The sequence below is a fragment of the Tyto alba genome, unplaced genomic scaffold (genome assembly GCF_018691265.1).
Source record: "Tyto alba isolate M040663 unplaced genomic scaffold, T.alba_DEE_v4.0 Super-Scaffold_38, whole genome shotgun sequence".
NCBI lineage: Eukaryota > Metazoa > Chordata > Aves > Strigiformes > Tytonidae > Tyto > Tyto alba.
The window spans coordinates 7716841-7743332 of record NW_024881313.1 but is presented as its reverse complement, the minus strand read 5'-3'; the positions used below and the strand labels follow the sequence as shown (position 1 = coordinate 7743332).

Genomic DNA, 26492 nt, shown 5'->3' with positions numbered 1-26492 from the left:
ATGCCTACACTGTGTGCAATAGTAGTTAAGTGAGTTGAAACCTGCTCAGCATCTCTGAAACAGATGAGCACTTCAGCTTGTGATATAAATTCTACTGCCATAAATGGGTTGCAGAGCAACAACCTGTTTAAGTGCTGTGACATTAGCTTACTTATGTCAAACTTCATATTTTCTCCCTTATACATCATTTCAAAAAGTATCACTAAGATGTTACTGAAAATTGAGCTTCTCATCCCTTTAATGAGTTAACTGTCACTTTTCTCAACATTAATTTTAGGTACATTTACTTGCTACCAGTGGATGTAGGAACTTAAATTTTATTTAGCTTTGATCCAGTAGCATGTGTATCAAGCTATTAAAAGATCTTAATGTTGCCGTGTGATAGCCCTTTCTCTGGATAATGAAAAGCGAAGCTGTACCGCTCCATAGACATCCCAAAAGGGATCATATATATATTCTCTGAGATCATACCATTGCTTACATTGTTTCTTTTTATTCTATGCAGAAACACTACATATGTCCTGTTATTATATTAGCCAAGTTACATACATTTCCATAAAATACCAAAAAAATACATTTGTCATAGTAAATTAGAACTAATTCCCACCAAACTTAATATCATGTGGAGTTATTCTTCTTTCTTTAAGTATTCCTTCCACTGTGCATATATAAATCTTCATTAGTAACAGGATTTTATGGGTTAATAAGGATGCAGTATTTACATCTCCTTCAAATGGAAAATATTGAATGTGTTAGACTTTTCTTTTGTTCTGTTTTTGTACAGTGATTATAATTTAGATTGTATGCCTCCTCATGGTTATATTCACGTGCTATCCCTGACTGACAATATAGCAGAATTCAGAAATGCAGTGAATAAACAAAAAATTTCTGGGAATATTGATACACCTGAAGGGGGTTTTGATGCGATGCTCCAAGCAGCTGTGTGCCAGGTAAGGAGCTTATTAACAAAAGGCTAAGCAGTAGTTCAGACTTGGAGATATAGATAGATAGATAGATAGATAGATAGATAGACAGACAGACAGACAGACAGACAGACAGACAGACAGATACAACAGTGCTCAGTGTTCCTGAATTCACAATGTCAGTTCTAAGCCAGATAATAGTAAGATTTCTTCCTCCTTTTCCATTATTTCCCCCTTAGCTATGCATTTCTGTTTCCCATTGAATATGAAAAAGCTAAGGAAGTATTTTTCAGTATTGGTTAATGATGTTCTTCAAATTCTGGCTTTAATCAGACTAACCAACATAGGATGGGTGATGAACACAACTGCTTCTTGCTTGAACAGGCATATGTATTAATTTCAGTCAAATACAAAATTAGTTTAAAAAAATCATTAAAGCCCTCCTTGTGTTCCTAAGTGAAAACATAGTGTTGAACATTTCTTCTACTTAAGAATGTATTTGAAAACTGAAGGATCAGTTATATATCTGATCGTGTAGATAAGGAAAGAAAATTCACTTCAATGTTATCTCAGCTTTTAAAGAATTTATATTTAGAAACAAAGCAAATCAACTAAAAATTAACTTTTGTATACTGATAAAATTTCATATCTGCATCAGTAGTTCCCAAGCTATAAACATATTAAATAGTAAGAATTTTTTTGCTCTAAAGAGCTATTTCACATGTTGTTTTTCTTCTGTGCGTAGTACTGCAATAGAAATTTTGAAAGTTGGCTGATTCATCGGTTTGCTAATGCTCTATAAGATACTCTTTCTGGTCCTCTTAAAGAAAGTAATCAAACTTCTGTCCAAATCACAGGCTTGGTGTGTTTCTCATTTCTTGAGATGATGTCAGGACAATTCTTTTATCATGTCCATCTTCACACTGGTTTTTTTGGAGCAGTAGAATGAGTCAGGGACAAAAAGTAATCCAAACAATGCTAAAAATTAATAGTTTGGCCCAATTTTATTTTCACATTTTGATGAGCTGTAAAACAGGTAAATAAAAGTCACTCTATAGACACTGTGATTACAGCTGTTATAAAAAAAATTACTCTGGAGCTTTGGAAAAATTTTTTAAAATTCAATGTTTCTTATTGAACACATTCCATGCTTAGGACATGTGAGCTCTAGAATAATATATGCTTCCAACAACAGTAGAATGGAAACATTCATGAGAATGGGGAGGCTTTTCTGCTAACTGAATTGTGAGCCAAAATGGACAAGAACAATATGCAATTCATAGTGACCTTCACAAACTATATTAATGTGCATTCATTTTGCCTACAGTAGAACTTGCTTGATCTTGCTTTAACCAATACATCCCTGTTGCAAGCAGTAGCAGGTTAGGACATGAAGCTACTTTAAAATTTTGGTTGCCATGATGTACGTAGGTAGGAGTCTTGAGGTGACAAAGTGAAATGATGGAGTCTTAGGAGCAAGAAGTCTCTACAGTGCTGGAGGGGAATTTGGGATTATTTAGGATATAACCTGTTTATGAATAAAACTTAAAATACCCCCTCTTTAGGGGAATGCTGTCTATGACTCTCTGAGGGAGGCTGATGCGTATTGTGTAAGCTGGAAGAAACATCACAGCCCTCTGTACTTATCATCTCTGCTGTTACAAGAAACTTAATCGCCATTCAGAGCGAGCAGGGAATGAGCCTGAGAAGGGAGCTAAACCCCTCTCTGCAAAGCAAAGAAAGGAAGGTAGAGAGTAAGTTGCGAAGCTGGGCCAAGTTGCAATCTTTTGCAGATACATATTTCACATGAGATGAAAGTGATCTGGCAGTGTTAAGGGAGATGGTAGAGTTGAGACAGAGTTGTAGGAAGGAGAAGCAAAGAGGGAGGAAAAGGAGGAAAAGTGGAATTAGTGAAGAGGAAGATGGAATAGTTGGGAGGGGGAATAGTGAAAAAGAATATGAGGTGATTCATGTGTCTCTCTAAAGTTTGATTTAAAGCAGCCATTTATTCCTTGCAGGGATATAAATGTTATGGAAATACAAATTGGCACCTAACCCAGTTTAGATGTTAGTTTGCCCTGCTACCTCCTTCACATCACTGAATTCCTAAAACACATTATATTCACCCTTGAAGATGCCACTTTGCTATTAGTCCCTTAAGATGGTGGATAGATGTAGTATTTTGCTGCATAATAAGGAATTTCTCAATTTGCAGGTGCATGAAGACGCTCAAACTTTATTGATTCGTTGATCATATGCCAATGTCCTTTCTGGAAAACTGTGTAGGAAAATGAAATTATAGAATTATGAGAATGTATAAGTAAATAAATATAAAGTAAAAATAGAAGAGGGCACTAGGTACCCATACAAATGAATGCATATTTATTGGTTATAATGCTTCTTGGATCCCAGAAAATTTTACAAATGCCATGCATTTTTATGTAATAGTGATACACATAATGTGGCAGCTGTCACCCAAGCACAGCTTGTATATATTTTGAGAGATATTTCTTTAAACAGCAAAAAAAGTGGTAAGTGGATCTCTGACTCACAGTGGTAGTTTTCAGATGTAGAATGTGATAGATATTTCTACATAAAATGCTTTAAATAGCCTGGTTTAAACTCAGTACTGCTGAGCAGTATAAAATCTGAAAGTAGACTTCCACATAAATTTTTAATTTTGGCATTTATCATTTTAGAAAACAGGTAGTTACTGCTTTCTTATGCTTAACTGTGTTTTCTTTTTAGAGCCATATTGGTTGGCGTAAGGAAGCAAAGCGACTACTTCTTGTGATGACGGATCAAACTTCCCATCTGGCCCTTGATAGTAAATTAGCAGGGATCGTAATTCCCCATGATGGAAACTGTCATTTGAAAGATAATGTGTACATCAAAGCTACGAGTATGGTAAGGTATATGTCATAGATTATGCCTTCAGAGAAGCAGTGTAAAACTGCATAAAAGAGATTTTTATATTGTTGTCAGAGCATTGCTTTTATCTCGGTTATTAGAATAGTATTTTTCCAGGTAGGCAAGGTGTGAAATGAACAATTGATCACCTGGAAATACTGACATTCTTGACATATTTTTTGACATAAAATACTTTGGAGTCTGAGACAACAGTTCACAGCAGAGGAGGATACGTTACTGGTTTTGGTGTGTTTTTTTATTACCATTTCATAAAAAACAGATTTTATATAAGTAGGAGGTGTCTGGTGTGATACTTTGCACAAGAAGCTTGCTAATATGTAAGAATTTCACAATCCTGCTAATAAGACGAAGGTAGTGATCAGGGTTTATGGTCAGAAGACACATAGTTGCACTGACCAAAATGGCTTTGTAAGAATAAAACAGAAGATGTACACCAACAATGAGCTAATTCAACCATAATGGACTAGAAACTATTCTTGTGCCACAAAGTTTTGCTGTGATAATGTAGCATTAAATATATTTGAATCTCACAGTATAAAGCCAATATGTGCTACTACATACCTGTGCAAAAAGTTGCATCAAATCCATGATAGCAAAATAATATGTCTTCAGCAGATATTTTTAGCTTTCAAAATAATTTCTTCAAAAATCTATAAAGTAGTCATAAGTGATTGAAGAAAGGAATTTTTTTTCTAAAATTTGTAGGTTTTAAGTTCTTCGGCTATTTCCTTAAATAAATACGAATCATTTATTTAAGAAACATGAATCACTACTTAATTACCGTGTAATCACCAGAAAACACAAACTGTGGTGTCATTAGAGCACATTACAGTTTTATTCTCAGTGCTGGCTACAGTTAAAGTATATAGCCTGTGTTCAGCCCAAGCCAGCAATGTGCTAGTGAAATCAGTGAGGGCTACATGTAAGTTAGGCAAGACCTGAATGTGATCACAGCAACTGGTGTTTACAAGGATGGTGGGGCAGCAGGAAACAGCCGCCGTATGGTGTGTGATCATGAAATAGGGGAGGTTTCTGGGAATCAGTGGGTGTTCGGGACCTTGCTGAGCGGAGGAGGGAGCTGAGTATGTGCTAACAAGAAGGTTGTTTGCATTTCCGTTTATCTGATGTGCTTGCATTCATATACTCCCTCTGTCACCTCTTGGATATTCCCTCACAGATGTAATGATTATTTATTTCCCACTAGTCAGTCTGTTCAGTTTCAGTATCTCTACAGTATCCCTGGAATAAAAACAACCCCTTCCTTTATTCTACATAAAGCAAATAATCCCAAAACTCTTCTTTTCCAAAGCGAGCCATACTTATAGGTTATGGTGTCCCTATCTCCATTTTTCTTTTATTTATCTTTTTTTTTCCCCCTACTTGCAGTGTTGTAAATGAGAGGAATTTTGCTCTGCTTATTAAACAGTTGCTGAATGTACAAATCTTTTTCTAGTGTTCAGTATTCCTTCGGTAATAAAGACATTATCTGTTTCACAAAAACAACAACTATATTTATTTTCTGGCAAACTTGAGAAATTAACTTCTGTTGCAGCTGGAAAACCTCACCAATATATAATACAGAGACAAAATCAATGAATCTCTTTCTAAGCAACTACGATAGATTGATGGCTGACTGAAGAAAGTGTTTTAACTGATATTCTGGATCCTGGTCTGAAAGATCATGATTTTACTGTCCCATATAGAATAAGAAATCTCCATGATTATTGCTATTGATGCTGTTTATGAAATGATGTAGTCTTTTTAGCCACCCAAATGAAATGACCTTGAAAGATGCTTAGATCTGTGGTGGCACATTTTGGCCTATGAGTTTACTAGCTGCTAGCCCCTATTTTTTTCAACCAGGGTTAATTCTTGCATGCCCACTTGTAACAGTGGGGATACTCTTAGTAATAGAAAATGGGTAGAATGGAAATCTTTCTCAGAATTATACATTTTCTGGAGTAGATTTGACATGATAACACAATAGTGTATGCAAGGGTAGGTGTACTGGTTTCCTGCTTTTTCTTCTCAGTGGTATATGGGATTATTTTAGTCATAGAGATCCATAAAGAAGCTTCAAATGAACAAGAAAAATCGGGGGGGGGGGGGGAAGATTTTTTGATATCTAAATGAAATGTCATGAAAGGCTGTCAGCTTCTTTAAAAACATGTCATATGAAACATATTTTTGCTTTTTTTTCATTATCAATTAAGTTTTGTTGTGCTATCCTAAATTAAAGATCTATCTGTAATCACATTGTTTTCTTACTTTGATTCTTAGCTTCTGGTAGTCTTGAGAAGATTGCATTTTAGCATATTTTTATTTCCTCCTTGTGCCAGTTAAGAAGACTTTGCTTTATTTATTTTCATAAGCTTAGCCTTTACATCAGAATGTTTACAGTTAGTCAGTTTTCTGCCTGTTTCTTTCTAACTTTTGCTAAGCAGTCATGCAGAGGTCAGCAAAAAGAGTAAGACGGGAAAGAAATCTAGTCCATTTTAATTAGATCTGTGCTTGGTTAACTCCCTTTCTGAAATATTTAACATCTGTATTAGTTATCTTCTCAGCTTAACACAGTAGGTTAAAATAATAAAATGAATGATGTAATTGGAACAAGAAGGATGATCTGAAATAAAAGTACATTCTCCAGAGCAGTAGTGGGAAGAGATAAGATAAAAATACATAAAGTACAGCAAGGTTTTCACAGCAAGCAACGTGAAGCTTCATGAGTGACAAACAGTTCCTTATGTCATCTCTTTACATGCTTAAAATGAAAAAGACAGTGTGGGTCTGTTGAATTTTTTTTTTTTTTTTTTATAAACTCCCTTCTATTAAGAAAAATTTTCTTTCTAATCTGAACTGAGTCTTCAATAAACTGTTAACCAAGCTGGACACTCTAGTGAGTTAGAGCTGAGAAGTAAATGAAAGTTCAGCTTTAATTGTAAGCAGACTAGGTGGTTTGGGGATCCAGTCCCTGCAACCCTTGCGCATCTTTGTATGTCATCTCTTGACTTCAGTAAGCTCCATCTGAATAAGTTTTTGTTTCACGAGGGCTTGGGAAGCCCATTTCTGATCCCACTGATCCCAGAGTTCTGCTATTAGTTGCAAAGATATTGAGGGGACACTCTGCTGGAATTCAGACACGTCTAGTGTCACATGTTAAGTAGGAAGATTGAATTATTTGACCACCATCTCATGATCCCTCAGTACCACCCCCTCTCATGCACACATTTACAGTGCAGGAGGTATTTACGGACCATCTGGCTTCACTCACCCGTGTCCTGGGACCACTTGGTGTGTCTGTGATCTGCCAGGCAGTTGCATGTGGCCTGTAGGCCTGTACACGGAGGCCCCACCGCTGTGGTCGTGGAAAGGAAGGAAGACTTAATAAATACTGCGTTGTAGGCTACTGAAAAATGGCAACAAAGCCACTGCTGCTGCAGTTCACCTGCAACTTCTGCAGTCCACCCCCAGCTGCTGTGTATTGGGAATGCACACTCACTGGACTGCCGCGTATGGCACACTCCCCAGCTGGAGCTGTAGGAAAGCCCATCTGTTGCTGTGTTACCTACCTTTCATCGCTTATCTTAAGGAATATAATCTCTTAACAAGGGGTAGAAAAGTTGAGAGAGGTGTGGACTCTGGCTAAGATCAAACTGCAAGCAACTCCTTTGTTCTTTCTATGCAAGGCTCTTTATGATGGTGCAGTGTGACAGAAAATGGATTTTGCCCCCTTGCATAACTTTGTCTCAGCTGTCTTGGCATTCAGATTACTGTTAGGAGAGCAGTTGATTTGCAGCGTGCCTTGCGTAACAAGTGGCGCTGAGGAAAAATGAATTGTACAGGGAAACAGTGTGTTTGTGCAAAAGAGAAACAATATGGGGCAGATGGTGAAAAATATCAGGAAGAGGAAGACAGCAGAAGTATACAGGGGGAAAGAGGCTGAAGGACCTGCCATAAGTGGAGGTAACCAGATGAAATCTCTGTAAGGGGAAACACAGGCCAAGGCCCCAGTCAGTTCTCTCTGTTTAGTCATGAATTTTTTAAGTGTTGAATTTACATCTTGAAAAGTATTCACAGATGCATGGTGAATAAGCGGTAACTTTCAGATATAGTTTGTTTTAGAGTACTGGAGCTGGAGGGATCTCACAAAACCCAATGGGACCACACAGACACCCCTGTGCTTCCCCAGATCTCGGATGAAGGATTACCAATTTGTTCTTCTTGTTCTTGAATCCATGTCACATCTCAGAATGGGAAATGTAGCAGGGCAGGTCACTGGCACAGGTTGTGCCGCCACAGGTACTTCCCCAAATAGAGCGATGTCATTACGGGGACAGATGTGAAACTGATGCTACCTTCTTCAAGCACAAGCATGGTTAAGAAAATGTCGCAGGTCGTTATGGTGAAGACTGGAGGCATCACTCCTAAGGCAGATCTTGCACGTACAGAGAAGGAGAAAGCTGTCAGCCGTATGTAAGATACGTACAGAATGTTAACATTGCTAGAACCTTACACGGTGGCTGCATTTAGCTGATGTGTCGGATCCTTGGTGCCAGAATACATTTCTGAGAAACAGACTTTTAATTACTCACCTTGCTGTTCTCAGCTTGCCCTCATGTTGTACTCTTTCTCCCTGACTTTTGCACAGGAACCCACCTATCATTCTCAGGAGTCTTGTTATTCTTATAGATAGGCCATGGACAACATCATATCCATATTTCTTAAGCATCAGACTCAAACCAACAAGATAGGACCATATGAGTTAGTCCTCCCACTGTGCAGCACCCCTGCTGCAGCAGATAAGCCTGTTACAGCCTGCCTCATGCCCTGATTATTTTTTTTGTCACGATCTGTTTATTTGGTTGGTCCCACCTTCTTCTGGATGTAGGCCTAGCATTTCTCTGTACATTTAGAAATAAAGATTGGAGTGGTTTTGAAATCCTGTATTGTGAAATACAAGGTTTTTCCCTACTAATCTGCAGTCTTCTCTTTTCTGTTTTATTTTGCAGGAGCATCCATCACTTGGGCAGCTCTCTGAGAAACTGATTGACAATAACATCAATGTTATTTTTGCAGTTCAAGGAAGCCAGTTCCATTGGTATAAAGTAGGTTAGAAACCTGATTTCTTTTTCCAATTTTGAAAGCGCAATATTTATATTAAAAATTAAAATTGTGCGTAAATGATTGTATTTTTCATAGGATCTGTTACCTCTGTTGCCTGGTACTGTTGCAAGACAGATAGAATCACAAGCAGCAAATCTCAATGATTTGGTGGTAGAAGCCTATCAGGTATGATGAGAGTGACAATGTTGTATGCTGTATTTGTAGGGGGATTTTTTACCTTTCGTAGCCTAATGTTGTAATTTCCAGGATCTTGGCTTCTATCTGAACTACATGAAGATACGTTCCCTGCTTTTCTGAATGTCCAGGTTGGTGGATGACACTATCCCACAATAGCTATCAAATTCTCGAGCTGTCGGGGTCTTAAAGCCAAGAGCTAGCACTTTTCCTTTCTAAGGATGCTTCTAAATATGCTGTTTGTTTCTCTGCACCTGTTGCCTTTTAACTTCAAAAGAAATGTCTGACTTATTTGAATTTTGTCATCTCCGATCTTTAGTCACAGACCAGGCACCACTGTCTAGGCACCATAGAAATTTGGAGCAAAAAGAATAGTGTCTAGAGAGTTTTACACCATAATTCTTAGAAAACAAACAATAGGTGGGAATTTACAAGGAGGTAGTTTGACAGTGGTGGATATTGTGGACAGGAGGATTTACACTGCACAAAGCAGTGTAGTGACTCAGGGTTTTGAGGCACAGCAGTGAAGAAGAGTTTTGACAGGAGAGACCAGTGGAAATGGCTTTGTGAACTCTTGCGTGGACTTCTCGGCTGAAAGTAATAGTGTGGGAAAGGGAAAGTAATGGTATGGGAAAGAGCATAAGGTTGTTTTTGACAAATGATTGATGGCAGGTTGAAAGTGGAAATTGGCATCTTGACAGTGAATGAAAGATAGCCTGGTGAGAGGGGTCATAAACAGATTTGAAAATGAAGCCAAGTGGCATGCATTTGATGTACTAGAGCACAGGGAGCCCATAGAGCAGCTTCAAAATGAAGGTGATGGGTTTAATGGTTGAATGGTGCTAAGGTGTGCAAGTTACACAAACATGCAAGTTCCAAAAGCTGAAAAATCTGTTGCAAAGCTATATGCAAGGTATCAACATGTATCACATTATTTTTAATTAGTTGTACATGGGAAGCTGAATTTTTCCATTGTATTAGGTTAACCATCTAAATCAGGCTATTTGCTTTCAGCACACTGGCTATAATGAAGAGCCAAGTCCCATGTCTGTTCCTAGTCAATAGAGTGGGGTTGTGCACATTTTTCTGACTGTCATGTTGGAAACATTGTACAGAAGTCAAAGACATTCAAAGGAGGTTTGATGTAATCAAATTGCAGAGAAGTTCTCACTGACACTGTACTTCGTCTTACAAAATCTAGAAATCTCAATTTGAATACGGAGGTTTGCAGAAAATGGCTGGTAATGAATTTTGAAGGTCATGGTGCTTTTGTATGACACTCTTATACTGTCCATCCTAAATTGTATCCTGGTTTTAGAGCACAGTGCAGGGCAAACATTCAAGGAAAGGAAACGAAAATTTACAAAACAATGGTTTAGTTTAATGGAAGATTCTGTGGGACTTTCCTGCTCCAGCCACCCCCAGTTTGCTTTTGCCTTATTTTCATGTTTTAGACAGAATCTTCCTTCCCATCCTAAACTTCATTGGTTTTGATACTTGGAGATTTTTATCATACTTTTAGGGGCTTGTAATATACAAACACACAGTGAACAGAGCTTGAATGTTTTTCTTTCTTGAAAGCAAAAGTACTTAGATAAGAAAATAAATGTAGTGTTGATGTTCGATGACAGTGGGCCTCTTGCACTCTTGTTCTAGGCAGGGAAACCTTAGGCTTAGTTGTGGAAAGCCCTGGCTGAAAATCCCTGGCTAAAAAGCCAAAGATGAGTCACTAATTTTCAAAAAGTTACTAAGATAAACATGTGTTCAGATTCATGTAATTAAATTTCCATTTGTAGCAGTAAGAATATCCCACTAAAGTAATTTTTTTTAATAATAATATGCCAGGAATTTTAATAATCCCTTTGGGCAATTTGCAGCTCATTGGTTTGTACAGATCTTTAATAAATTTTTTAAATGTCAAAAAGCAATATTCTTTCTTGGATGGAAGTAGGGTTTTAGAGCATACAGTAAATGCAAATTACAAAGTAGCTGGATTTTTCATTATTTTATATTGCAAAAAGCTCCAATGGGAATGAACCAGTTGTTGACATATATAGTCCTAGCTGATCCAAATAAATCACAAAGAATAATCCCAATAGCCTTTAGATCACCCTAAGGTTTGTTCACAGAAAACTTTTCCAAGACAGATGCAAAATATCAGAAGTTTATAGAGTGTCAAGTCTATTAGGAACTTTTTCTGCTGGATAACAATAGTTGTATGTATGTTTACTGTTTTATTTTAAATGTGTGGCTAAAAGGCAGTGTAGTCTCTCAAACAATAAGTGAGTTTTGTTGCACGCAATTGTTAGAATAGGTTTTCAAATTGTGAAAAATACAGTCGCAAAACCATTTTAGAAAAGCTGAAAACTTTTTTATCTGGAAAACGTAATCCTCTTTATCAGAATTACCAGTTCGCTCCTTGTATATATTTGGAATGTAATTGGGTCTTTATATGGGAAACAATGCTTTAATTCATTCCTTTATTCACACAGACAAGCTTTCTTCATTTTTAGTCAGACATAGTAGCTGTACTTGGTGCTCGTCACTAATGCACTTTATATGTTGAGATGCAATGCAACTAAAACTTGTTTTCTGGTTACAGAAACTAATCTCTGAAGTGAAAATTCAAGTGGATAACCAGATCCGAGGTCTTAATTTCAATATCACTGCAATCTGTCCTGATGGAAGTAAAAAAACTGGCATGGAAGGATGTAAAAATGTGGGATATAATGAAGAAGTATGTTGATAGTTCTCATTCTTCAAGGAAGTGGAATACTTACTTTTCTGTTTGGTTGGGTTTCAATGGTGTGAAATCTTCTAGGGATTTACTTAAACTGAAAATTGATTTATGTGATTAATGATCACAGACTCTCTATTATTCTCTGGTTTTATTTTCCCTCAATCCTATTTTAATTCTTACTAATCTCATGGAACTAAGTCTCAAAGCCTTTCCTGAAAGCTAACATCCATTAAAACTCTCCTCCTTTGTCCTCCACTGCCCACAATGGCCATGTTCATTGTGATGAAATCTGTACATGAAGAGGTTGAAAGATGATCACCCAGTGGAAAAGAATCATTGGAATTCGTGTTTCTTAGGTCTGTACTAGATGCCACCTCTCCCTCCCCTTGCTCTAGTAGTCTTTATGCATAATCAGGGTGGTGGATAATTAGTTTATTTTATAAATCAAATAATAAAATTATTTATCCCCATTTGGATCGGTACCACTTACTGAATGAAACGTATTGTAAAACCGGAGCATCATGCACCATGAAAATGTGGGGGAAGAGGTCTGGATAATATAAAGAACATGAGTTTCTTCCCAGAACAAATTCTCCATGCCTTGATATATTTATTTAATTGCTTGGACTAGTAGAGTAATTCGTTTAGCTTGCCAGGAAGAGGTCTGTGTTTCTGGAGAGCAGGGTCAAGGAGTTCTTTCCTTCTTGACATATACATATTTCTCAGCTGGTGTGATTTTACTTGTGTCTGTGTGTAGAAATAGCAAAACAAATCAATAGATTAAATGTGTGAATTTTAAATACATTCATTTAGATGTATTTTATGCTCTTCTGAATTTTGTCTGCATGACTTGCTGCCCATTAGCTTCTACAGTTTACGGGAGACTTGCTATGTTTTTCTTCTTAGCTCGTCTTTTCTCCAGTGTTGCTCCCTGTGCATGTCATAAGAAATAGGGCTGGAATTTGTTCTGTTTAATGAAAAGAAAAATATTTATATCTGTTTCTTTTTAATAAAAAGCCAAACCAGTTGATTGTAAAAGATTGCATGTGGTCCTAAACCTCTACTGCTGTTGAAAATGAGCCATCCTCAAGAGATTAATTTATTTTAACCGTAAATCCTCCTTTCAGCATTTGTTTACAGGCAAAATGCTTTTCCTTAATTCTCACATTCCTTTCATTGTCTAATCCTTCTTCCTTCCTTTTCTTACCAAAACATGAAGTGTATTATATTCTGGAAGAATCCTACGACCTCTTCAGAGTGCAAAACTAACTTTGGCTATTAGCAAGTGTCAGTGTTCACAGTGGTGTAATAATTTAGGTGCAATATGTTTAATATTTCTGCTGCTGTGTTCAGACCCATCAAATTTCATGACTCATATGCAAGACAAGATTTTCCCTTCCCGTCCATATCCCTGCCATTCCTCCGGTATTGTGTTGTACATGAAGATGATGTTTTCTAGCTGGGTTCTGTGTTGAATAAAAGCACATTCCCTAGCTGCAGCCTGTCCTCCCTGTGTGATAGGCACCTGCGGTACAAATTAATTACTGCATAGCCACACTTTTGCCCCGTAACCGAAGGGAAGAAGTCTCATGCAGGGAGTTTGTAGGCAACTGAGGGGTTACGTGGGCAGCGGCGCGTTTGAGAGATGAGAAGAAAAGCAAAGGGCGAGACAAAGCCTGTGTGCGCCCTCGATACGCCGCTGAGCGCATGCTTCCGCACAACATTCTTCTCCTGCTGCCCGTGTAGGCAGCCGCAGCCCCGCTCGCCACAAAGCCACCATTGTCCCCAGGGCCTCGGCTGTTCTCGTGTGGGGGCACAGTGGGAGGGGAACACAGTGGTGAGAAATGAATGGCCTTAGTCTTTGCGGGCAGTTTCAACCTCATATGTAATCAGTTTCTTAGGTTTTCTCTTTTTTTTTTTTTTTTTATTTGGAAATCTTTGTTGTTTGGTGGTAAAGAGTAAAGATATTTGCCTCTCTTGGGCTCCTGTCTCACCTTTCCTCTTGGTTATATTTTCTCTTTGAGGAGGTGAGGAAGAGTTGTTTTCCATCAGCAGGCTAAGTAGCCTTAGAGAGGATACTCTGTCAGAAGCCTACCAGTCAAAAAAACCCCAAAACCCAGTCATGAAATAGAAGATTGCTATCCAGTGAAAGCATCACACACATCAGAGCTGTCAAAGAGTTTTAGCAATGATTGGTGCAAACTCTGTGGCAGTCACCTAGCCACAAAAATGCTCGAGAGTCCTGTGCCAGGGTTCTGGAAAGCCTCAGGGGCTGCTGCTGCAGTGGGCACTGCTGGGGTGAGGACCTGGGGCATGGTGGTGATGGCCATGACACGGCCAGGAGCTAGGCACTGGGTCCACTCCGAAGCAGCACCTGGTTTGCCCAGGACCGCAGCAAGGTCAGCAAGACTCTCTTGCTCCATCCCCATTGTAGGAATTGGGGAAAATAAACTGCTGCTAAGGTGTGAGCTGATTTTGTGTTTTAGTAGGAGTAGATAGGGCCATCCAAAAAACCTGTGTGGTTTCTGCTTGCACAGACCCTTTCTGCAGTAAGAACATTCATTATAGTTTCTTTTTATGAAGCGTGCCTCTGTTTCTGTTTGTATATTGTCTTGCTCAGTCTAGTCCCAATTCTCATCCAAGTAGTTCTATAATATAACAGAATGTACGCATTAAATAATAACAGGAGGATGATGATGGTAATTCTGTTACTATTTAACTCATACTAAACTTGTCCTTTGCAACTATGCTTTCTTAACATGAAAAGTAGATTGCTGTCAATCTTCTATTATTAGTATTTTAACTGTATTTGTGATGCCTATCATTACTAATATATCACATTTGAAAAATGGCATCCATGTATTTTGTTATTATTAGCTAGTGCACATTCATATACAATATAAGATTCTATTTATGTGTTAAAATTTTTAAGCAATTTATAGGAAATTATAATGATGTAAAATCTGTATTTATTTCTTCTTAGGTACTTTTCAATGTATCAGTTACAATGAAAGGATGTGATACAACTGGAGGAAGAAAATATGCAATACTTAAGCCTATTGGTTTCAATGAAACCGCCATCGTTAATGTGCAGACCAGCTGTGCCTGTGAGTATGGAGACAGCGCAAGGCACAAAAGAGTATGGACTGATGAAACTTTTTCTGATGGCAAACAGTCCCATTGCAGTGACAATAATTGTAGCTCTAATAGAGATACGCTTCCTTCTGAGAGGTGCAGACAACACCGGGACCAGGCCATCTGCAGTGGTCAAGGAAATTGCATAGATGGAAAATGCTTCTGCTACAAAAACAAGCTAGGCAAGGTATATGGCAAGTACTGTGAAATGGATGATTTTTCCTGCCCGTATCACCAGGGAAACTTATGTTCTGGTAAGCTACAGAGTTTATGTTTGTATTTTGTTTTCTGGTTTTTGGTTTGGTTTGGTTTCTGAAGCTGGTATACATGGTGCAGCTGAAAACAATGCTATAAGGCTGTCAAATACAAGAATTGTGTATGCAGAATTAGTGTGTGAAGTGTCCTGAACAGCTTGGTAGGAATTCATGCTCCTGGGCTTTCTTCACCACAGAGGTACGCACTGTCTTCTAAACTTCAGCATTACTTTTTAGGGGATTTATTGGGTTTATCCGAAGTTTAGCTATTTAAAGATTTAAATCTCAAACTTCTTCAGAAGTAGTGATACTGATACCTCAGATAAAACAGTCACATTATTCCAGAAAGTAAGTTGATACATTTCAATCTAATGGGAATATGAGATTCTAAGAGATTAGGAGGAATCTTCCAGATGAGGTTCTGATTTCCTAACAGCCTAAATCAGTATTGTGAGAGATACAGTGACACTTGATTTCAAATACTGATATATATGCTAACAGTATTCGGAACACCTGCTCCAAAAAGGAGACTGTAAGTGAATCAAAAACAGGGAGAGCTGTTAGAATTTTTTTTTTTTTTGTGGCCTACTTTGTTTCTTAAAAAAAGCATACAAATTAAAATTGCATATGAACAAAATACAAAACATACTTTTAAGTTAGTGTTATCAAGGAAAAATGGGATTGAATCAGTATCATTACTGTATCTCTACCAGAATTTTTTTTTCCCTCAAAAGTAATTAAATATTTTAAAATCCGTACTGCTGTCCTGCATCCTTTCATTTCATTGTATACTGGCCAATGAGTGAATTGAGGGACCAATTTTTTTGACCGCAGTTGGATAAATTGAGAGTAATACTATGGCCTTCAGTAAAGTTATCTTGGTTTTGCTCTGCTAGTGACTGTGAACTTTGCCTATAGTGAAGAGAAATAATGTTATCTAATCCTGCAAATACTGCATTCCAACACAAAGAATTAGGGTTCATCTTCCCACTCTTCTTCCCAACCCACTTTGCAAATTTACTGTTTCTTAACCACAAGCAGACTTTTCAAACTTAAAAGCTCCTAGAGCCTGAGATGTGGTGCCCTGGTCGGCAGTGGAGACCTTTGTCTAAGAGGTGTTTGAGACTGTCCCCTGTGATGGAGTCCTGCCCCGGGGGAACCTGCTGCCCAGGGCCACGGCCGAGCAGCACGCCTCTGCCTGGGATGTTTGCCAGCGCAGAGCCTTGCTCCAGTATGGCCTATGATCTCCTTCCCCCCTCCATTTTGCTCAGCCCCGGCAAAAAATGTGGCAGCCTATACCTTGGCCTAATTCCCATTTAGGGGATCTCGCCTGTTAGATGGGACTGTCTGCCTGCAGCTGCTTTGGATCCCTGGAGCACAAGAAGGACCATCGCAGTTTGTGTGAACCTTAGGCACTGCCGGGGCATAGTTGAGGAGGACTCGTGATATTTGCTGGACCTGCCTGTGCTTTATGCGCTCTGTTTCTATATTTCCTTTAGATGTTCTCACACGCTGTAAAAATGTGGCTAAATACTATCAGCATGTCAGTTGTACACCTGCCTAAATGTGTTGCTGCATGGAAACTGTACAGATTTTGCCCTAAAACTCTCACTGCTTTGCCTGGAAAACTGTAAAGGCCACCAGAAGTTCTTCATAGCCTTTGAATCCTTGAGGCTGTGCATTTTAAATTCTTATTAAGCAACCTACAGTTCATACACACAGCATACCCCTCTGTCCAGCTCAGTCATCTGTCCTTTAGAAAGGCAGAAAAGCAGTGCTGTCATGCGTGCTTCTGAAAAGAAAAGAAAAAAAGCAAGCTGGCATATGCACATGAACTTGATACTCCTTCCTCCACTGAATCTTGCGGTTTATTTGATTTGAATGCTTACTTGCTAAAGAGAAGTTTGTTTAGTTTGCCTGAAGACTGTTTTCCTGATTGTTGTGTAATTTTTAATCCCCACTGCTTTGATCCAAGACAATAGGGAGAAATTCTAGTAAAACGTTTTAAGATGTCATCAAGGTAGCAGCTTTTGATCAACTTAACAACAAAAAGCATCCATAAATATGTATCGTGCTGGTAATTTCAGCACAAATTGTTAATTTAAGAAGTAATTTGCAAGCCAAGGTCTATACTAGCTCTGTTCAGTGTAAAGCACCAGCAATACGAATGTATGCATATAAAAAATGACTGTCTATATTTTCATAAAATCGTATGACTCAAGGCTATCTGATGTTGTAGGTAATGGTGAATGTGAAGCTGGTAAATGCAAATGCTTTGCTGGCTGGGAAGGTGACCGTTGCCAGTGCTCATTACAATCAGTGAAGCACTGCCTGAATTCAAAAGGCCAGATTTGCAGTGGAAGAGGAAAATGTGTATGTGGAAAGTGTGAGTGCACAGATCCAAGAAGCTTTGGCCGGTTGTGTGAATATTGCCCTACCTGTAACAAAGCCTGTGAAGAAAACTGGTACGTTTCTTGTGTTAGACTTGATTTTTTAACTCAGTAGCGTTGAAACAAGGAGAAATGTTTCTGCTTGGCTAGATGTGTGCTATATTTCTTAAACATTTAGACTGTAGGAAATTGAAACAGTTCATGCTTGAGACTTATCTCTATGTAGCTGAGTGGTTCCCACTGGCAGTTAAGACAATTGCCTGTCCATATCTGTGTTCACTAGTTTGTCCAGCTTTCAACTTTCTGAAGTCAAAGGAGGTGTGTCCTATGAATATCTTTTTTTTTTTTTCATATATTTATTAAAAGGTGGTTCTTCATTTGATATCTTCTGGGTAGGAAATAAAGCCCATAAATTTGCAGTTTTAAAAATGAACAGTAGATCCTACTCCTGAATGCCACCAAGTCCAATAATATTCTCCAGACATGTTTTTGCACACTGCTTCTCAGCTGAAAGAAGGAGGTGTGGAGCAAGAGTGGTGCCTGTGCATTATCACTGCCACCGGTCAGCAGAACAGAGCTGATCTTACCAGAGAACAACATTCTCCATTACTCTGTTTTAAACCACTTAGTCTCTGCCATGCTAGTTTTAAAGCGTGTCATTTTTCCTTACCCATGTAAAGGAAGAAACAGTGTGGAGGTCAAAATGAGCAGACCCAAGAAGGGTGAGAGATCAGCCTTTCATTGGAAAGGGAACCGTGATCAAAACAGAACTGTTGTTTATTTGTATTCACTTGAATTATAGCTCATCTGGTGAATATGCTGGGGATCCAAGCTGGGCCATGTCTGAAAAGGGGACTGCTAAGACTTCACCAGATAAAATGCAGCTCGCCTTCCTGGCTTACACTTGTTCAAAGTCGCTGTGAAATGCGTGCCTTTAGTAAATTCAGAAGATGGCATACCTTCATTAAAAATTCAGTCAGGGCATTTTCAGGATCACTTATGATGTCCATCCTCTGCAAGGATATACAGTGAAGATGGTAAGACTTACAGAGCTGCCTCCCGCTGTGCTGCTGACCCTCTGAACCTCCCAGCAGGGAGAACTTGCATGGATTTGTCTTAACATAGCATCCACAAAATTATTAACAAATTATTATCAAAGCTCTGTTTCCTACACTTATGACTGCTCTTCAGTTCCAGCATGCATCCACTGAGATTGGCAGGTGAGGAAAGGCTAGGACTGAACTGGAGGCTGACAGCTGAAGAAAGGGTGCTGGGCCCCTAGCTAAACCCCCTGAAAAAAATCACATCACAAGAAGCAGAACAGGGGCCAGATGGAGGTGACTCAAAGCCAAAGACATGTTTTACTTTATGACTTCTGACTAGTTGGTTCTGAGAAGCATCACAGGGCTAAAATGCTGAGAGAGGCATCACATTTCAGAGAAAAAAATAAATAAATGTCACAATGTTTTTACTAACAACAGGAAAGCATTATGTGCAAGTGATACGTCAGCCTGTCGATACAATCTCCTTAAGGGGAGTGCAGAGAAAGACATAGGTTTTTAATTACTTTTTATTTTACAGGAATTGTGTTCAGTGCCATCATTCTAACAATGCATCTCAAGCAAAACTTGACCAGTGCACAACCTCATGCGCTTACCTGCTGCATTATATTGACCAAACTTCAGGTATGTGACATTTTCTACATAATTTTAATAAGAGATGAAAATCTGTTGGATTTAGTAATTGAATTCACCACTGTTAATATATCTTTCATAAGTATGTCATATTATTACAGTAAGAAACGACAGAAAGCAGGAAAAAGAGAAAAATCACTCATAGCTTCAGGGAAAGTAAAAGATAAATAATAACAGGAAATGTGATTGGCAAGCACTGCTAAATCAGATTTCCCAGCTCCTTGAGAAGTCACATCTAATACTAATGGATCCTGCTGAGCAATGCTTAAAGAAATATTTGTAAAAATCTGTTATGGCATCTGTATGTTTTATTATTTTGCATATTCTTACATTATTTGACATTACCAGAAACAAGGAAGAATGAAGTAGAATGCTTACCTCACGTTCAGTAATGTAACTCCTTTCAAGTATAAAAAACTGCACAGGTATGAGGGCTGTGAAGGAATAATATTTTTTTTTTATAAAATCTCATAAAGCTTAATCAGTCCACGCTGCAACAAAAATGCAGGTAAATAGTTACCTTTTGTCACTTCACATTTTTTTTACATCTTTTTATCTTATAGTTGTTCATAAATGAGAAAACTAACTGTGAGTACTTTTCTCGTAGCTTTAGTATTAATTAAAGGAAAGCTTGCTGTGTGAGAGGGGTTTACCAGTGAGGAGAGCACTAGACAAAGATTCAAGAAACCACATTTTCTTTCGTATTTTGCCCATGATCTGCACTGTAATCTTGTGAGGAATAAACTCTCTTGACCCCATGCATCTCTAACTATTTGTCCTCTCTATTTCAGCTATAAATTCACCCACTGGCTTAGAGAGACTATACAATGGCCAACACAATGAAGCCTGAGTCTTAGTTCTGTAGATTGAAGGAATAATAGTTTCACCGTTTTTCTACACTGGATCTTAATCAGAATTGCCTTTTGTGATATGCCCTGCTTTAAAAGCTTGCATATAGCACCTTTTCCCCCTAACTTCCCTTAAGTTATTTTCCCTTGTCAGGCTCGTGTTACATTTATGTGACATCGCTATGCAGTGGTAGATAAGTAACTGTGTTTGAGGTATGTGCCTGTTCCCTACGTTATACTTTACACTTGTGTTTTCCTTTCATTGCAGAATGTTTCTCTGGACGAAGCTACTTTAGAGTCTTTTCCATAATCTTTATAGTTACCTTTCTGATTGGGTTGCTTGTTGTCCTTATCATCAGGCAGATAATTCTACAGGGGAGTAGCAATAAAGTTAAATCTTCAGCTGATTACAGAGTATCTGCAACAAAGAAGGTAATTGACTTCAGAGCCATCATATTCAGTAATCTCTTTCTTGCATATAAAAGTTAGCTCATTGTTGATAAAAATTGTATCTTCTCCTTCAAGGATAAGATGTTTTTGCCTACTGTTTGTACAAGAACAGTAACATACAGACGTGACAAACCAGAGGAAATAAATATCGACATCAGCAAGTTACGATTAAATGAAACTTTCAAGTGTGAATTCTGAAGACAGTGCATTTGCTGCAAATGTCTATTTCCATCACACTCGACTTTTTAAAAGTTACGTTTTGTACTCTGTCGGAGTCTTGACTGTTGCCGTATCGTTTTGTGTAGTGCATTTTGTTGAATACTGTAACAAAGTGACATGTAAGCATATTCACATAATGTGACTATGTCTGAAACTATAGCTGCTGTATTTTTTTTTTTTTTTTGAAAGAGAAATGTGCGTTACTACTGTTCAGGAACTTTAGTGTTGATGTAGCACTTTAGTGTATTTTAATTTATTTAGTTATGGCCTAGAATGTAGACATGAACTGGTCGGACAAAGCACTGATCTCACTCTACATGTAGCTAGTACTGATGTGCTCTGTGGGAATGGACAAAAGCTGTGACTGAAATTTTAACATTGCTGTATATTATAGCAATAGATGAAACTATTCAAATGCTCTTAAACAGAGTAAATGGTACTTTTATAGTTCTCTCAGTTGACAAATTCCACTGATTTGTCACTTTAGCCTCTTAGCTTTTCCTCATTACTTAATAAAAATGACTGGATTTAATGAGTGCTTAGTTACTGGCGTGTGTAGTTGTATGTGAGTATACACATACACATGCATACACACACACAGGTAAATTATATATATAGTTTTTTATATGTATGATGTCACTTAAAGATAATTTATGTCTGATAAAGAGTAATTTTTAGCTTTTTTATTTCTTCCAACATAAAAACTTTTATACAAACTTTAAGGTATTTGGAAACTGAGTGGCTACAGAAAATGGGAGTTCCTCTGTCCAGCAGAATAGTCTGCACGATGATCACTGTCGGCTGACTTCACCTTTGGAGTCAGCAGCATCAACTCCATTGCAAGTAGATAAATTACACCAGAGCTGTGTTTGGTTTGCTAGCTACATGTCAGTGTTTTGCCAAATAAGGGCTTTGTTCTTTTTGTATGATGTCAGACTAAGTCTGATTTTACACACTTGCTCTTTTTTCTATATGTAAATTAGTTGACAGGATTAGTATTTGTGAATTCTTATGTAACCACTTCAATTTTTGTGACTGTGCATTGAGAAATGTGTCCAGTGTGATGTGAAAAAGAACCCGCAGTTTGGACAAAAGTGAGGAAAACAGGAATCTTTCTCTCAAGAGAACACATTAACTGACTTCATAAATGTGGGATCAAATTCTGCCTTCAGAAATGGGCAAAATTTTTCTAAACACAGTGGGACCAATATAAGCTTATCTGAGAGCAGAATTTGAGCTACAAGGTGAAGCAGAAGCGTTTTATTATCACTGAAACCAGCTATAGTGGTAGAAAATATGTTATTGTTATATGGTAGTTGGAAAAGTCGGACAACAGTCTGATTTACTAACTATGCTGCCAAAACCCTATAAAAATCTGTTCAACCTCTAATACACTAAAATCTTGCTGGCAAAAAGAAAAATAATCTCAGTGGACAGTATGGAGTGTATCATTTTAGCAACAGTAATTACTGATACTGAATATTGGTCTCTACTTGTCATAGATAAGAGTTATAGAAACAAAGCAGGACTTCTTTATATGCAGCTTTTAAAAATTAGCAAATATTCATATTTCCTATTCTGTATTTCTTCTGTAAATTCCCAATGAAATCTGAGGAGTATACATGTGAAAGGAAGGCAGGATGCAGAACAAATGATGTGTTATGTGCATGTTCACAGTTTCTTGGATCATGGATCAGTGGGATTGAGAAAAATAGTATAGAAACAATGGGCCTTCCACTAAATTGTCGCAAAAGATTTAGATTTTAGGGACTGTTTTTTAAAAAAACGTAAACTGGACTATTAAATGTTTCTACAGCAGTCTTCAAAGTAGTCCCTGCACTTTCTACCATACAGGTAGAAGTGTCTCATTTAAAGAAAAGGGGGTTTCCTTACACTGACCCTGATTTTGGTGCTAGTTTAACTATAATATCTTAATTACAGACTAATTCTGTAATCTACCAAGTATACCTTAAACTCGCATTTTCTTTTAAAACATGTAGAACCACTTTCCTCCTGTGTAAATTTATGGATTCCAACAATTGGTTTCAGTGGGATAAAGAGAAAAGATTGATAAAGATTTACCTGCTATTGCCCTTGTCACAATTCATTAGTATTTTGAAGTGAGTAGGAAACTCAAAGTCTCTGGTTATCTGTTTCACTTAACAGAACCACCAACAAAAAAAATTACAAGTTCAGTGGAGAATATCTAAGTATATAACAAAAGATGTGATTATGTACTTTAAATAGTGTGATCGTTTTTTTAACAAAAAAGATTCCTCAGAATGTATTTCCCATAGTGACCTGTAAAGCATTTACTGAAGTGATAGCTAATGTTTTTTTTCTTTAGAAATTACTTTTCACTGTTAGAGGGGGTTAAATTATGTGGGTAGGGGACAATGGAGCTGGGTTCTTTGTGGAAGAAAGATTTGATCTTTAACACCCATCTTCCAGACACATCACGCTGCTACTACTTTTCTTTTGTAGCACTTAGTTGGCCTTGCAGTGCTGCCTGTGAAGGGGCACGGCCAGTACTTCCTTATCAGACACCTGCCTGAATGTTCAAAATGCTCTGTTCAAATCGAGCGGGCTCATGGGACAAATTGCACTGTAAGCTGCTTGCTGTCCTGAGATTAAAAAAAAAATTAAAAAAAAGTTTTTGAAGAAAAAAAAAAAAAAAGAAAAAAAAGCTTTTCTTGCATCTCTCTCATGGCTTTGCTGTATTGTGGAGGAGGCTAGTGAAAAAGAATAAGCTGCTGCTAATGTGACAGGTCAAGGCTTTTAGAAGGCCCATGGGGAGCTTATGCAGAGCAGGATCCTTGGGAGGAGGCTTTGTTTCTAGGGATGGAATCTATCCATGAGAAACTCTGGCTTTGCTCGGTACTTGTTTCCCTCTGCCTTTGACCATGTTTTTCAGAAGAGCTGCTGCAGGAGATGAATAGCCCAACAAAAGCCTCACTATTTAGGGAGCTGTGTTCCCTCAGCACATGACCTTAAATGAGAAAGCAGCCTGTAATTCACAAGGAATTTCCTCAGCGATTGCAGAAGGACTCTGCTTCCTATAGTGCTTAATATGGGAGATATTAAAGACAAATTAGTTCATATTAGTTTTCAACGTATTGTGCATCAAAGATGCTCATAAAAATAGGGGAAAAAATATCTAGCCTCAGAATAGAACATTCCAAACTTATTAAATAAATCTTCTTATACTGGGCTTCTTCAAAAAATGAAAAAAAAAAAGTCAAACAATTCAGCTGCATGCCTATACCCAAAAATATACCAGCAGATACTGTTGCATCTCATCACTGGCTTTGGGAGTTGTTTTTAGATTTGCTTCCACAAACAGAGCATGTACATGACTTTTCACAGCAGATTTGTTAATGTTAAAATCCGTATGTATAAATTCCAAATTCTAATCCCCCTTTTTTTACCTTTAACTGGTTATTTGTCTAACATTTCAGAAATGACATGTTTATGCAATTAAAAAGCATACATTTTACTTCGGGGTTTTTTTAAAAGACTCTAAAATGAAGAAATAGTATGAATTTCCAAGCACCATGAGTATGTTAATAACATTGCTGCAGAAGTGTGTGGGAAAATAGCTGTTTCATCCAGAAAACGTGCACATGGTATGTGAGGAATTTTCATTGTGCCCAGCTGAAATTCCCTTACGTTCACAAGGAATGTTGAAAGTGAACCTTAAAAAGGAAGGACATTTGTGTAGGCATAGTTTACATTTTATCCATTATTTCCAACTGGATTTATTTTTTCCTCTCTACGGTGTCATGCAAACCTGCTATGGAAAGTATTCTTCAGGCTGCGGCGGAAAAAATTGTTTTCCCAGTCTGATCACATACAGCATTTCTTTCCTGCTCAGTGTCCATACCTAAACACACGTGTGTTGCAAACCGTGGGAGCGAACGCGTGAAGCGGCTTCAAGCAACCCTTAGTCCTGAAGTAGCTGCAAGTCCTAGCGATGCCCAAGGCAGAGACACAAGGGCGCTGCTGCCGGGGTTTGGAAAGGGACGGCATCCTCAGCAGGCGCGATGCGTCCTGCAGTTCCCCACTCACCATCTGTCAGGGCAGGCGGCCCCTTCGGAGCAGGGCGGCTTGGCAGAGGTGGCTCAGTTGGAGTCCAAGGCCCTGGCCCGCAGCCCTCGGCTTCTCGCATCTTTACTCATCAAAAAACGCTCGCGGGTCACCTGGCAAGGGCCCGCCTGTGCCGGTGCGTGCTGTAAACCTGGATGCTGCAGACTCTGGGCAGCGTCTGCCCAGCGGCCTCCCACCAGCCCCAGGATCTCCGCCAGCCAGCCTTAAGGAACGCAAGCCGTAGGCGGGAAAAGACACTTCTCTTAACGGCATTTCTGATGAGTCAGCACTGGGTGACACTCTGCTCTGACCAGGAGTGAAGCGTAGTGCCAGTGTTTGGGCTCTCCGTCGCCAAGAGAGGGGTAAGATTTATTTGCGAAGCAGAAATGGAGCGGTAGTTAAGAACAACACTACTTTTTAATTATGATCTTGACACTGCTCCTATGCACAGACATCTCATGGATCTTACAGTGAATTGAAGCTCAGAGAGAGGGAAAAAAGGCTCAAACTAGCCAGCGTGAATGCATTTCTGCAGTGAGTCAAATCAGTAGGGTTTCACTGAGTGCAAGTCAGCTCAGAATGGTTGGCCTTTCTGAGAGGGGGAAGAAAAAGAAAAAAATGTAAAATTACTAGATTCTTAGGCTTTAGAAATGCTGCTCTGGATTGCATGTTCTCTTTGTTTCCTTTTCTGCACACGCTCTTAATAAAGAAGGTACCTACTTAAAAAAAAAAAAGTAAACGTCTGGCACTTGTTAAAGTAGTGGCTTCTACCCAAAGCCTAACATTTTGACCTGATACCTATTTGTGCTTGGGCTGTTTCAGTTATATTTTGAAGGGAAGCGTTGAAAGATGACAGATTCTTTTGGGAAGGCATTAGTGTTGGATGAATTCACTGTGCTAACATCTTCACTTTTACCTACTACTGCTTCAAAAAATAAAGCTACTTTAAAATGTCTTATTTAGCAATGGTGTGACAGCTATTAATAATACTATAGTTTTTAACTTTCTATTTAACATATACTACCTTTTGTAAAAAAAGTATATACAAATAAATAATGTTTCTCTAGATTTTATGCATAGAGAATGTTAGTAAGGGAAGAGGTTTTAAATAAATTTATAACTTCTTACTGTTCTTATACTTTTAAATCACTACTATTATTTGTCTGGAAATATACTGAATATTTTATTATTTAAAACAGTATACTTTTATAGCTGTTTATTAATTTCAGTTGACTACTAACTTCTATTTTGATATTTATTAATGAGTTGACACTGTAGTATATTGAGATGTTTATTTTTCTATCAGAGCTGTAATAACTATGACATAGCATTATTTTAATGCAACATCATTGTACTTGCTCTCTAAAAAATAAAATCAATATTCAATCCATAAGGATTTTTCATATTTTTAATGTTTAATATGTCTGTGATAAGTTAAGAGATGCTTACCTCCTAAAAACATAAAGCACTTTAAGGTGCACAAATGTCTGAAAAGGGAAGCATATCATTACAGTCATTTTTAAA

General features: G+C 38.1%; 1 protein-coding gene across 1 annotated transcript in view; it reads left to right on the top strand.

Annotated features, from left to right (window-relative positions):
* The window catches only part of ITGB8 (integrin subunit beta 8), a 47274-nt gene extending 21572 nt beyond the window's left edge, over window positions 1-25702 (top strand). The window contains exons 5-14 of the mRNA XM_032991454.2: window positions 785-950; window positions 3672-3830; window positions 8864-8959; window positions 9054-9143; window positions 11755-11889; window positions 14876-15281; window positions 17521-17746; window positions 19253-19356; window positions 20482-20645; window positions 20739-25702. Coding sequence (XP_032847345.2) covers window positions 785-950; window positions 3672-3830; window positions 8864-8959; window positions 9054-9143; window positions 11755-11889; window positions 14876-15281; window positions 17521-17746; window positions 19253-19356; window positions 20482-20645; window positions 20739-20861 — 1669 coding nt within the window. The 3' untranslated portion in view covers window positions 20862-25702. The remainder of the gene's footprint in view (window positions 1-784; window positions 951-3671; window positions 3831-8863; window positions 8960-9053; window positions 9144-11754; window positions 11890-14875; window positions 15282-17520; window positions 17747-19252; window positions 19357-20481; window positions 20646-20738) is intronic.
* Window positions 25703-26492: the final 790 nt, after the last annotated feature.